Source organism: Rattus norvegicus, chromosome 1, assembly GCF_021556685.1.
Source record: "Rattus norvegicus strain SHRSP/BbbUtx chromosome 1, alternate assembly SHRSP_T2T, whole genome shotgun sequence".
Classification (NCBI taxonomy): Eukaryota; Metazoa; Chordata; class Mammalia; order Rodentia; family Muridae; genus Rattus; species Rattus norvegicus.
Genome location: NC_141534.1, coordinates 260,081,294 through 260,094,342, shown reverse-complemented (window position 1 = coordinate 260,094,342; position 13,049 = coordinate 260,081,294). Strand labels below are relative to the sequence as shown.

Sequence of the window (13,049 nt, the reverse complement as noted above, 5' to 3'; positions counted from 1 at the left end):
CTTTAAAAACTTATCTTCATATCTATGGGTGCATCGCCTACATGTATGTCTGAATGCTACATGTGGGCGGTGCCCCTGGAGGCCAGAAGAATGAACCAGACCCCACGGGACTGGAGTTACAGATGGTTGCGAGCTGCCATGTGGGTGCTGGGAATCGAACCCAGGTCCTTTGAAAGAGCAGCTGATGCTCTTAATCTCTGAGCTTCCCTCCAGGTTCTCCTTGTTTTTGAGACAAAGTCTCCTGTTCGTCCATAAGCACACAAATGTAGCCAGGCTAGTTGGTCAGCAGGCTCCTGGATTCCTTCTGTCTCTGCCCTCACAGTAGTGGGATCACAGGCGCACCCACCATGTCCAGAGCTTTACATAAATGCTAGGCAGCCAATCTCGGGTCCCTTACTGTGCTGCAAGCACTGAGCAGTCACCATGGCCATCCCTAATGTGTAATGTGTTATATTTTTCTCCCCCCGATCCCCATGAGAACTCGTCATGAAACTATTATTTGTCTCATGATCTTCAGGCTCCGCCCGAGTTTCAGCCAGACATTGGTGACTCCATCTGCTGTGTGAGTTAGGAAGGGGACATCGAGAACCGGTGGAGGGGAGACGGAACAGCAGTTGAGAGCATCTGTCCTCTTCCAGGGACTGGGTTTGATTGCCGGCACCCACACGGGGGCTAACAACCGTGTAACTACAGTCCCAGGGATCTGATGCCCTCTTCTGACTTCCTCCTTGGGCGCCAGACATGTACACGGTGCACATACATACACGGGGCAAAACACTTACACACATTAAAAAAAACTTTTAAAAAAAAGAAAGAAAAGAAATATAACAGAAAGAAGCAGGAAGTACTAAGTTCAGGGTAGTGAAGGAAACCAAGACCCGGGCAGTGTGCAGGAGTCACACAGACCCAAAGAACATCGGAATCCCGGGGAGGCTGTAGGCCATCAGCCTGCGGCCTCTCCCTTGAGCACTTCTCTCCAGCCTACGTTCCCAGGCTCTTCAGGCTTTGTAAACTACTGGGAAGCCTCCCTGACCCAGAGATGTACCATTTCCGTAGCGACAGTTTGGTCACAGGCTGGAGCCTCTCTAGGCACCTGCAGAGTTAATCAGACCCAGCAGCCCTAGGAGAGACCACAGGAATGATTCCCTCCTCCCCAGCATAGATCCCAGCAAAGAGTGATTCACAGACTCTACGGTAGCTTGGGCACCATGGCAACGGGGCACCACATCCGGAACAGATGGTTCCACGGCCTTGCCTGTCACATGGCGTCTTTTCTGGCAGGCCTGGTCACCTAGCCCCAAGCGGCATGGAGTGGCACCTGGTAACTATTTATATGGTGGGGGAAAGCCCATAACTAGCAGCTGGCACAGGCAGCGGAGACGCAGGGGTAGGGGAGTCGGTCTGGGCCAAGTCCAAATCAGGGACACGTTAAGGCAGAACATCGAACTTGCTGTCGCCTGGCCTCTGGGCGTGGCTGGGGATGCTGAAAGGCTGGAAGAATCTTAGGAGACGACAAAGCCAAGACGATCGCAGGCAGATGAGGATGCACTGGATAAATCAGCATGGCACAGTCCTCCTGCGGAGGAAGTGGTCGCAGCAGCTTTCTGCTGAAGGCGCCTGCTGGCAGACCGAGGTTTTCTCAGTCGTTGGTGCCACGGCGCTGCCTGGTCAAGTTGATGGGGGTCCGAAGGGAAGCCAAGTCAGACCATCGTGGCGAGGCAAGTCCTAGTACACAGCTAACCCCCCGGGCCAAGCTGGTGCAGAGAAGAAAGATCTCCATGGGGCAGGACCCGTGTCTCCATCAGTTATCCTCCCGTGCTCCAGGATTTGGTACCCACCAAGCAACCAGAGGCATCTGTTGGAAGCAGCTGCTGTGTGACGTGTATCCAGCAGTGACCTTTGCTCGTGAGAGGGATTAGAGGGGAGGGTGTTTTCGAGACAGGATGCTGGTTAATACAACATTTCGTGAGACATCCTGAGCTCCGGCAACACCAGTGAGATCCTGACGTAGTTAGTCTAGGGTGATAAACGGGTGTTTCATTTCCTGCTCTAGAATTCTTTCCAGTCACGAGACCCTTGGGTGTCTCCCAGGCTCATGGCCAAAGTTTGAACAGGAATGATACACCCGCCTTCCCATGTGGCCAGCAGAGTTTCGTTGCTGAAAGAGCGTATTTAATCATAGAATGTGTGTGGTGGGGTCTGTCTGTCTGTCTGTCTGTCTTCCCTTCCTTCCTTCCTTCCTTCCTTCCTTCCTTCCTTCCTTCCTCATCTCCTCCTCTTCTTTCTCCTCCTTCTTTCCCCATCGTCTCAAGGTCTCTTCTCACCAGAGAAGTTTTTGGAGAGTTCCAATCTAAACGTCTGTCAATTGAGGCTGGTAACACCGGCACTGGAACCAGTAATCAAACGAGCCAGAGGCCAGGCATCCAGGGGTCACTCTAGCTCCCAAAATGCACTTGTGCTTCTGTGCTGGACACTTTCTAGGGAATCATTAGAAGCTGCGGGCTGCAGGAGTCAGACACATGATAATTTGACTATATTTTACACGTCCATGTTTATTAGGGACCTCAAAAAAACAAAAAAGCAAAAAAAAACAAAAAAACAAATACACTGACTCCAAGATGACCCGTGATGCAGAATCAGATATGAGGAGAATCCTGGGCAATGACTGGATTACCGTACGATTGGGCCACACAGCCCAAAATCAAAGGCACAAGGGTTGTTTTGGAAATAGAGATTCAAGAAGCCCAGGAAAATGTTCTTATCAATGTGCAGAGCGCACACTGCGGGGTCCTGCTTCATGGAGGATATCCAGAGCCGCAGCATTGGGGTGTGATTCACACAGCTGCAAGACAGGGAAAGGACAAGGTTGGGAAAGGGGACACTATTCACTCTGTAGATTATAAAGAAACAAAAATCTGGGTTTCTTTGGGAAATATGATAAGCTTAGTTATTATGCAGTAAACCTGATCTTCACTGAGGACAAGGCTTACTAGGACCGGTGTGTCCAACTGTTGACACTGTCACAGTGGCTTCTGTGAAAGTGGCGGAACACTTGTGAACTGAGGCAGGGGAATCAAGCCTCTTCATTTCATGACTGACTGACTGACAGCCTCTCTAGTAAACCGTCTTAGGCCATTTTCAGATTTTACTTTTAGGGCTTTGAAAAAGAGAGTAGCTTCCTAAACACTTTAAAAATAAATTTAAGACAAGCGTGAACCCCTGAAACCCTGGCCTTTTCAAACATGAACAAGGGAATTCAGGGCTAGGGTCTGAGAGACAACATGCTAAGGTAAGACAACTGGTGGGATGGAGGCCAGGACACTTGGTAGGGTCTTACTAATCTCAGGATCTCCACGCTGCCTTGGAAGGAGATGGGTTTATGAGTTACCTGTGTATCTCACCACCCAGTCTTATGTCTGATCTAAAGAACTACTTTGCAAATCCTAGAGATGTCAGGTACCTGTGGCATGGCTGGCTGGAATCTGCATCAGCAACACTACACAGGCCTGGCTCTGAGGTAACAAAGTTTTAAAACAAAGCTTTTAAAGTGTGACACCTGTGTGATACGTGCTTGCTACTTTGTTTATATGAAGAGTAATGCATGCGCTGCTTTTGAAACCTGGTTTTCAAAGGGCGTTTCTACTTGGGAGGACATGAGAGGGGACTCGGCTGCGTGGCATGTGCCCCGTGACTCAGCAGGACCATGTGTGTGGCGATGGAGGGAACTAGATTATTTTGCGTGTCTGTGAATACATGGGGGACGGTGGGCTCTGAAGCAATGGGGGTTGGGGGGCTTTGCACACTGAGCCTTAGCCATAGACATGTAGGTAATATATGCATTTGGACACGGAAGCATGCCTGAGCAGTATGGAGCCCTGAGTTTTGTTTCACAAACATCCCAAGACAGTCCACAGGGGAGTCAGTGGGACCCAGAGCTTCTTGACAATTGGCACTCATTCAATTTGCAATCACATAGTCAGATGTCTTACTCAGCCAGTCCATATACATCCAGTCGCTCAAACCAGGGCCAGACGAGGTAATCAATCATGGATATAGAGTCTCCACCGAAGAAGGTAGTGTTCTGATATTCAAGAATCTAGAAATATACACAGAACAACAGCCAGTGAGTTTATGTGTTTGCTGACATGTGTCACAGATGCCAAATATAAATATCATATTAATTACAAGGAAGGAGAGCTAGCTTGCCTGCCTATTTCCAAGAGACCACTTCTTCCCTCCCCACGATGTCCTGACCACATCCTGCTCTCTGCCTCTCCTCAACGCCCAACAGAAAACACGGCTCACTGACTGGACAAGTTGGGAAGAGCAATTCAGGAAGAGGTGGCCTAGTCCTCCCCTTAGTCTAAACCAGACTCCTCCAAGTCCTAGGCTGTCTCCAGAGCAGACGAGCTTGGAGCAAGGATGCCCTGCCTCGAGCCAACACCTGCCCATTCCCCAGAGACATGAAAATGTGAGCCAGAGGCTAAATACCAGCAGTTAGAAACCCCACTTGCTGGAGTCGTGACCTCATCTCCTGCCTACTCTGTACTTCAGGGATGCTGCAGACCCCATTGGTCTTTCTTCTGCCTTCTCAGTGGCTTCAGGGCTAGGTCTAGACGGGACAATGCTGTTCAGTGGGTTTCCCTGCGTCCTCGGCTGCCTTTACCATACTTTCCTCTTTTATTCCAATCCTTCAAGCTCCTGACACTCAGCATCACTAACGTTCTACAATAACACAAAACTCAGTCTTTCTCGAATGGGACAAATGGGACCACACAGGTGGACTCTAAGGCAATCAGACTTTTGACTGACCATGACCAGAGAGCCATGAAAGGCCTGCAGTTTCCAACACAAAAATAGTTACTGCTGAACTGCCCTGAGAGAGCCCCAGGGCGCCAAGCTCCCAGCTAAGTGCACTGCTCACTGGACCTACACAGCAGGCAGCCAGCTCAGCACTTCCCCCTCTGCTGGCAGAGGCTGCTAGGCCAGGTGACTGTGGAAAGAAGCCTAGGCTGAGATCTCCATCTTAGATGAAAGAGTCAAACAGTACATTCGGAACTGGTGAAACGGCTAAGTCAGTAAAGGGCTGGCCACACGAATGTAAGGAGCCCATGGAGAAGGGCTGCCTCACTGGCTTCCCCAAGAGCTTAGGATGTTCAGACAGGTGGAGCCTCGGAGTCCCTGACAGAGTCCAACTCTGAGTCCCGAGCCACTGAGAGATCCTATTTCAAACGCTCAAGGCAGACTTCACTGAGTAGAAACAGCAACAAACGCCAAGCATATTCCAAAATCTCCCAAGTTGCCTTGGTCACGGTGTTTTATCACAGCAGCAGAAAAGTCACTAAGACAGAAGGGAAGAACAAAGTGGGAGGCGCTCAACTGCCAAACCCGCTGAGGCCATCCACGCTCTCGGCAGCTGGTCCTTCTTCCTGTCACTCACAGAGGTGTGCGAGCAGCCTTACGTGCCACTTCCACCGTGACACTTCTGCCACTAGGCCTTGCTTGCCGTGATTGACAGGAACCTTAAATCATAAGCCAAAATAATCCCTTCCTCCTAAGCTGCTCCTCGTCACACACTTGGTCACAGCATGGAGAGGGGACGGTGTATAGGCAAGCCTCATTCTCCTGCGCTGGAGACCGGCCTCCCCACAGATTCCTTTACAGCTTCCTCCTTGTGACACTAGACCTGGCCTGGCCTCCCTGGAGACCTGCAGCTGTCCCTAGGATCTTCCATAGGAGCTCCCTTGTGTGTAAATGTGCTACCTCAGAAACACAATGCTACTCCACTCTTTGAACCCCAGACACTGAGACCGGGAGAGCCTGCAAAGGGGTATTTGGTGTTTGCAGCACTCAAAAGAATCAACTTTAACATAATCTAAGGTGACAGAGACGGATCAGCAGCGTGCAGATGTGCCTGCCGCCCGAGTGTGAGGACCTAACTTCAAATCCTAAAAACCCGTGAAAAAATAGCTCAAGCCAGATAGGACATCGGTGATCCCTGCACTACTGTGCAGACATAGGCTGAGGAATCTGGAGAAGCTTGTGGGAAGACAACCTGACTAAGGCAGAGGAAAGCAAACAGAGACCCTTGCCTCAAACAAGGTGGAGGTGAGATCAGCACCCAAGGCTATCCTCTGATCATCACAGCTGCCTGCTTTCACACACACACACACACACACACACACACACACACCCATTATACATACACACACTCACACACACACCCATTATACATACACACACACCCATTATACATACACACACACTCACATACACTCACACACACCCATTATACATACACACACATTCTCACACACACACACTATACATACACACAAACACACACATACCCATTATACATACACACACACATTCTCACACACACACTCTCACACACACACCCATTATACATACACACACACTCACACACACATACACCCATTATACATACACACACACCCATTATACATACACACACACACTCACATACACTCACACACACACCCATTATACATACACACACATTCTCACACACGCACACTCTCACACACACACCCATTATACATACACACACACTCACACACACATTCTCTCTCTCTCACACACACACTCTCACACACACCCATTATACATACACACACACTCACACACACACACACACACACATTATACATACACACAATAATGAATAGAAATATAAATGAGTAAAAATTTTAAAAACGGTGATAAAAAATGCGTTCTGTCTTCCCCGGCCACTGACAAGGAAGACTGGAGGTGTGAAGGGAGTACCTAGTGAGTGACAGCAACAGAGGAGGACCGTTTGATGTGGAGAGGACGCCTACCCACGGAACCCTTCAGCTCACGCTAGGGCTCCCTCTAGCGTGGTCAAGAAGAATATCAGCAGGGAACACACGTGGAAGAAGTGTGTGGGGCTCCCCCTGGTGGCCATCAATGGTATGGAACAGTGGCCAAGGCTCCTTTCCCTCAAAGGGGAAAAAAGAAACCTGTGGGGCTTTTGAGAAAGAATTGTCACAGAACTGGGGGGATCTAATTCTCGAGCCACACACCACCCCTATTTTGATAACACAAGAGTGATTTTTAAAAGCTAATCTAGACTTCTTTAAATCAACCATTCTAAAAAGCCCAGTCTAAGAGCTTCCACCCTTGCAACAGCCACCTGCCTTACACTGACATCATTACAGCCCAGCACCAGGAAATCCTTGGTCTCGGTCCTCAAGCAGCGCTGCCTCCTGATGGACGCTCTGTACTTAACGGAAGAGGGGAAGAATTCCCAAGAGTTGGAAGTTAGACACACACACACACACACACACACACACACACACACACACTTCTGCTAATGTGCGAAGGCACTCTCCAGGACAGAAGCAGTAGAGTCAAGCCCATATCCAGAGTCAGGAGTAGGGGACTTGAGTCTGGGACAGAGGTCTTTGGAGTTGGTAAGAACATAAGAGGAGGGTTCAAGATTGTAAATTCCAGGCCCTTGCCACACAGAAACAGGACAGCCAGGCCTGAGCTCATGCTGTCACGAGATCTCCTGCAAGGAGCTGTGTGGCGAGAGGCTGAGCAGTGGTCTCCGTAGGACCCGCCCCTCCCCCTCCGCCTGGTTATCACTTAGGACCGAGCTGCTCTGTGAGGACAGAGTGCAGCTCGCCACCATTTAGGGATTGATGGGACTCTGGAAATCCTCAGCTGCAATCCTTTTAATGAGCTCAGTTCTCTTAATCGAAATATATTTTGTAGAAGCTAGGAAATAACCTAACCAGATTCTCGTAAAGCAATCAATGTGTGGCGGACACAAACCCAAGTGAGTGCCCCTCGATCTCTGAGGAGGCAGAGGGCTCCCTGTGCCTGAGAGCAACAGGAGAGGCTCTGCAGGAGATACCGCTCCTCCATATTTACAGACGTCACACCTCCACATCTCAAGAGAGATAAACTGGATCAAAAGTTCAAACGAAAACCAAATGTGTTTAGAAGATAGTCGAATTTCCTTTAAATATGAGAGATTCTTTAAATGGAACTCCACAAACTTGATAGACAAGATCTTAAGACAACTTTCCTTTTTTTTTTTTTTTTTTTTTGGTTCTTTTTTTTCTGGAGCTGGGGACCGAACCCAGGGCCTTGCGCTTCCTAGGTAAGCGCTCTACCACTGAGCTAAATCCCCAGCCCCCAAGACAACTTTCCTTAAACAGTAAACTTAACCGAGCAGCACAAACTGTTGGGCTAAAACGTCTTTTTGTTTGTAAAGAAGAAAAGACAAATTAAACACTAACATTGCGGCTGAGCGTAGTGGAGCATGCCTTTAACCCCAGAACTAGAGACACTGAGACAAGAGGATGAAGAGTCTGCAGTCAGCCTGGGCTACAGGGTGAGACCCTGTCTGAAAAACAAGTAGGAAGGGAGGGAGGAAAAAAGATGGAAAGAGAAGGGAAGGAGGGAGGTAACAAGGGAGGGAGGGAGGGAAGGGAGGGAGGAGAAATGTTAAGATGATGGGTGAAATTTAAACCCTGTAAGCCACAGGAGCTCCTGAATGGCACACACACATTACCAAGTGGATACAAGGATACGACCCTCGGGCAAACAGTGCACACAAGGCTTGCGATTGGGCCCTGTGGGAAACTCTGCATGAGACTGCAGAGGACAGGAATACAAAGCAGGCCAACAGACATCAAGAGGCTGAGCCATGAAGTGCCCTGTGGCCGTGGTTCCCTCCTGCTGCTTCTGGCCTCTTTCAGTCAAGACTGGTAACAGCTGGACAGGGACCAAGCAAAGCCAGAGCGCAGAGCTGATGCCTAATGGTTAGATCACAGGCCTCGAGGGAAAACCCAAAGCATCAGAAAAGAATCCGGCCAATCCAGCAAGCTGCGGTGCTACACAGGGCAGGGTTTAACGAGCACCGTGAAAATGTTCTGAATAAGTCGCTGGTAGCAAAGCAGCCTTGAGAGGCCCTGCCATGCTGGAATCCACAAGGACAAGAAAGCCAGAGCACAGCAGAGTGTGGTGCTGAAGTGGTAAAGTCAAGCCCACACAGAAGAAAACGAGACAGGGTGAACATCTTAGACTAATGACTCAAGAATAGCTGGGTTTGAACCTCAGAGGCAGGTTCAATGTGAGCTTAGTTTACAGCATCCCGACAGCATGGAGCGCATGCCCACGTTCAAGGCAGGCAGACAGGACAGCAGGCTGTTGGTCTGATCATCAAAGCAGAAGATTTTATTTATGTTATTTATATAGCCTTAAGTGAATTCTTAATATTTTTAAAAGTTTCATGGTTGCTGCTGTTTTCCAAGACTGCATTTTACTATGCACCCCAGGCTAGCCCAGGCTTCTGACACTCTTACCCTTGTCCTCTACATGCTGAATTTCGGGCCAAGACCAACACACCCAGGAAACTGGACTTTTTAAAGATCATTTTGAATAAAAAGAGCACACGCGTCATATTTCGAAAGAGGAAGATCATCTGGAGTTCACGGTCACAAAATGCAAATGGAGTATCTTGCTAGGCATGCCATATTTTGCATTAAAATCTTGACCTTGGGCTGAGAGATGGATCAGTGGACAAGCATGAGAACCTGAGATCCAAATCCCGGGACGGGCAAAGCTCAGTGTGGCGTGTGTCGGTGCCATGGTGCTACTGTGGTACGGTGGGAGACCGGGTGCACAAAGCAGAGGACAGCAGAGGGCAGGCTCTGCGTGGTGATTTGTATATGCTGGCCCAGGGACTGTCACGATTAGGGGGGTGTGGTCTTGTTACAGCAGGTGTGTCACTGTGGGCATGGGCTTAAGACCCTCATCCTAGCTGCCTGAGAGCCAGTCTTCTGCTAGCAGCCTTCAGCCGATGTAGAATCTCAGCACTTCCTGCACCATGCCTGCCTGGATGCTGCCATGTTCCCACCACAATGATAAAGGACTGAACCTGTAAGCCAGCTCCAGTTAAATGTTGTCATTTTAAGACTTGCCTTGGTCATGGTGTCTGTTCGTAGCAGTAAAAACTAAGAACTCTGTTTCCAGCAAATACCTGAGACTGTCCTCTGACCTTCATGTAGCCACTGTGGCACAAGCCCACCTAAACCCCCATACATGAACACAGGCGCACGCGCATACACACACACAGCAGACACACACACACACACACACACACACACATACACACACACACAATATCGGATTATTTGTCCCTCAGAAATATCATGTGTGTTTAATAGCTTTTCAGCCCACACAAAATCCTGCTTGTAAAACCCACTTGATTGAAGGGTGAGGTGATCCAGGCCTTTAATCCTAGCACTCAAGTGGCAAAGGCAGGCAGATCTCTATGAGCTCAAGGCCAGCTGAGTCTATATAGTGAGTTCCAGAATAGCCAGGGCTACATAGTGGGGCTCCATCTCAAAAACAAACAAACAACAAAACAAACAGAAAAAAAAACAGGAAAATGTTAATGCAGATTAAGGGGCGTTTCTGTCAGAATTATTCTAGTGAGGTTTAATTTCACTAGGATCTCCTTACATCTACACTTAGGACTTATGTCTCTTGACATTTGGAGGAACGGTTAGTATCGCTCATGTCCACTGGCTGTCTCAGTGCTGACATCCTGTATGCTGCAGCTAATGCTCTTGCTAACACTGTGGGACAAAAACCCCCTTCCTGACCCATTGAAACAATGCTGCACCCTCGCTGGCCTGAAGTGGCCTGAGCTGCAGCCACCACAGCCAAGGCTGTCCAACCACAGAAAGTTCAACTGTCTCAGCGGAGTTCGGAGACCACACCCAGGTTTGCTGAGAGGGCGTCCACCATCAGCTCCTGTTACAAATGGAGTTTGTTCTGTCTTTTTCATTTGTTTTCCAGTGAGTGTCACGATAACCACCCAATCTCTTCTAGTTAACCCTGCTAGCCAGGAAACCATCACAAGGCCTAGTGCAGCCTACCTATCACTCTCCTGAGCTCTGTCTCTCACATCTGTCCCAAAACACCACAAACAGAGCAAACTGGAGCTTCTCTCCGAGTCCCAGTAGCATCCTGTTTACTGGAGACAAATTTCAACATCAATCTGGACAGTACCTCCATCAAAGTTCACCTTATCTTGGTCTCTTGAAACCTCTCCAATCAAGTCCCCTCTCCAACCCTATTACTGAGGTCCTGGTGTCCCCCAGTGAGCAAAGCAGGAAAGAAAAAAAAAGCACTCTCCTGCCTCATAGTCTGCAGTTACTCCTCACAACTTCAGGATCAAGAGGAAATTCCTTGGCACAGGCAAAAAGCCTTCTGACTGTGGTCTGCCCTGTACCCCGGATTCTCTGCTCTCTCACACCAGCTCCCTCTCCCCAGTGTCTCCAGATTAGCACTAAACACACCCTGGTTCAAAATAGGCTCAACAGTTGGTCCCCCACCTTATCATCGAGCCTTCTGGGCGTCTAAGGTTTGCATTCCTATCGAGCAGCCCTTGTGAGATACCAAGTACTGGTACTGTTGGCCTCAGAAGGGCGCTGCATGCGCAGCTCTGTGAGCCAGTGTACACACAGCACCCTGGCATCTCAGAGTGCGGCACGGAATGCTAGCTTAATTGTCCCGAGACGCACGCAGCCCAGGAGATGCACACCTGCACCCCAACTTCGTAGATTCGTGTAGAAGAAGAGCGGCAAGGACAGCCACAACGCACTTCCGGTGCATTTTCTGAATTCAGTGTTTTGTTTTCGGCTCCTTAATGTGACCCAGAGCTCACGAGTCTGTGAGGAAGGAGCCAGGCAGGATGGGATTGGTTCACACGAGCTTTAAAAAAAAAAAAAAAAAGACCGTAGCTGCCTGTGGTGGCACGCGCTTTCAGTGCCAGCACTTGAAAGGCAAAAAACGGGCAGGTCTCTGTGAGTTCAAGAACTACATAGTGAGGCTCCATTTCAAAAACAACACACACACACACACACACACACACACACACACACACACCACCACCACCACCAACAACAACAACAACCACTAAATATAAAGACATTAAAAATTCTGTATTGAGAAAGGTTTCAACTTCTTTTAAGACAGCACTTGACCTTCCTGGGCTAAAGACTCTCTTATTAGATGTCTCCTTCAACTGTGATTAATGGAAGTGTTGGTGTAGGGGAAGCAGTTATGGGTCCATCCCCAGGGTCCATCTTGCTGCCCAAGAGCCTAGAATCCAGCAAAGCTGCATCTTAAATCAAGACCGTATCGTCCACTGCGTCTCGGGGTGGGGTCCTGGCAGTCTGCGGCCTCAAGACAAAAGTTAGTATTTCTTACTAGTCATCTTGCAAAAACACTGCTACTGTACATCTCCAAGACAGGAAATGGAGCGTGTGTGGATTTTATCTGCTTCCAGCTGATGAGGTCAAATGGGAGAATAGGAATAGCTAGGCTTCTCTGGGAGGAATGAAGACAGTTTTTTTTCTGGCTATATGAGGGAGCACCCTCACTCATGAAAAGAATTCATCGGTTTGTAGAGCAGAGGTAAAGGAAGTCACAGCCCCACAGATGACCTCAGGATGGGTGGGTAGAAACGGGCTCCATGATTGTCCTGCACAGAAGATGCTGCCAGCAATGATGGCTCCTTGTCCACGCACACCTACCTTCCTTTTCTAAAATGCACAACATCGATTGCATCCAGGATATCCCAACTAAAAGATAACCCCCCCCCCAGCCTCCAGTTGCCAAGGGTCATGGCCACTGGGTTTCTGGGTGAGTCCTTTCAGAGGATCCAGACACGCCACTTTTCCGCTCTCTTTGCTAGAGTGTGAGTGGAAGATGATGGCCCAGTTGCCATTGTGTGATGAAGGATAAACCTTGCACTAAATGTGACAGACAGAAGGATGAGCCTCGGTCCCTGCTAGCTTCATGAGGAAGCATGGAAACAGTCCTGGACCGCCTCCCCCTGGCTTTGTAATGTGAGAGAGTAAACCGTCATTAGGCAAGTCTCCTCCCAATGCCTCAGCCTCATCGGCAGAAGTCCTGCAGAAATACTTAGGGAATGCCAAGATACCAGGAAAGGGCAAAGTCATTGCTCATCCTGGACAACT

The 13,049-nt window shown here is 49.1% G+C and overlaps 1 protein-coding gene across 4 annotated transcripts in view; it reads right to left on the bottom strand.

The window, feature by feature from the left end:
* Window positions 1–2,532: 2,532 nt before the first annotated feature.
* Window positions 2,533–13,049, bottom strand: part of Gsto2 (glutathione S-transferase omega 2) — a 21,921-nt gene continuing 11,404 nt past the window's right edge. For all 4 annotated transcript variants that reach the window (XM_087564717.1, NM_001012071.1, XM_087564708.1 and 1 more), the window contains 2 exon segments: window positions 3,990–4,096; window positions 2,533–2,842 (listed from right to left, as the gene is read on the bottom strand). In XM_087564717.1, coding sequence (XP_087420843.1) covers window positions 2,671–2,842; window positions 3,990–4,096 — 279 coding nt within the window. In that variant the 3' untranslated portion in view covers window positions 2,533–2,670.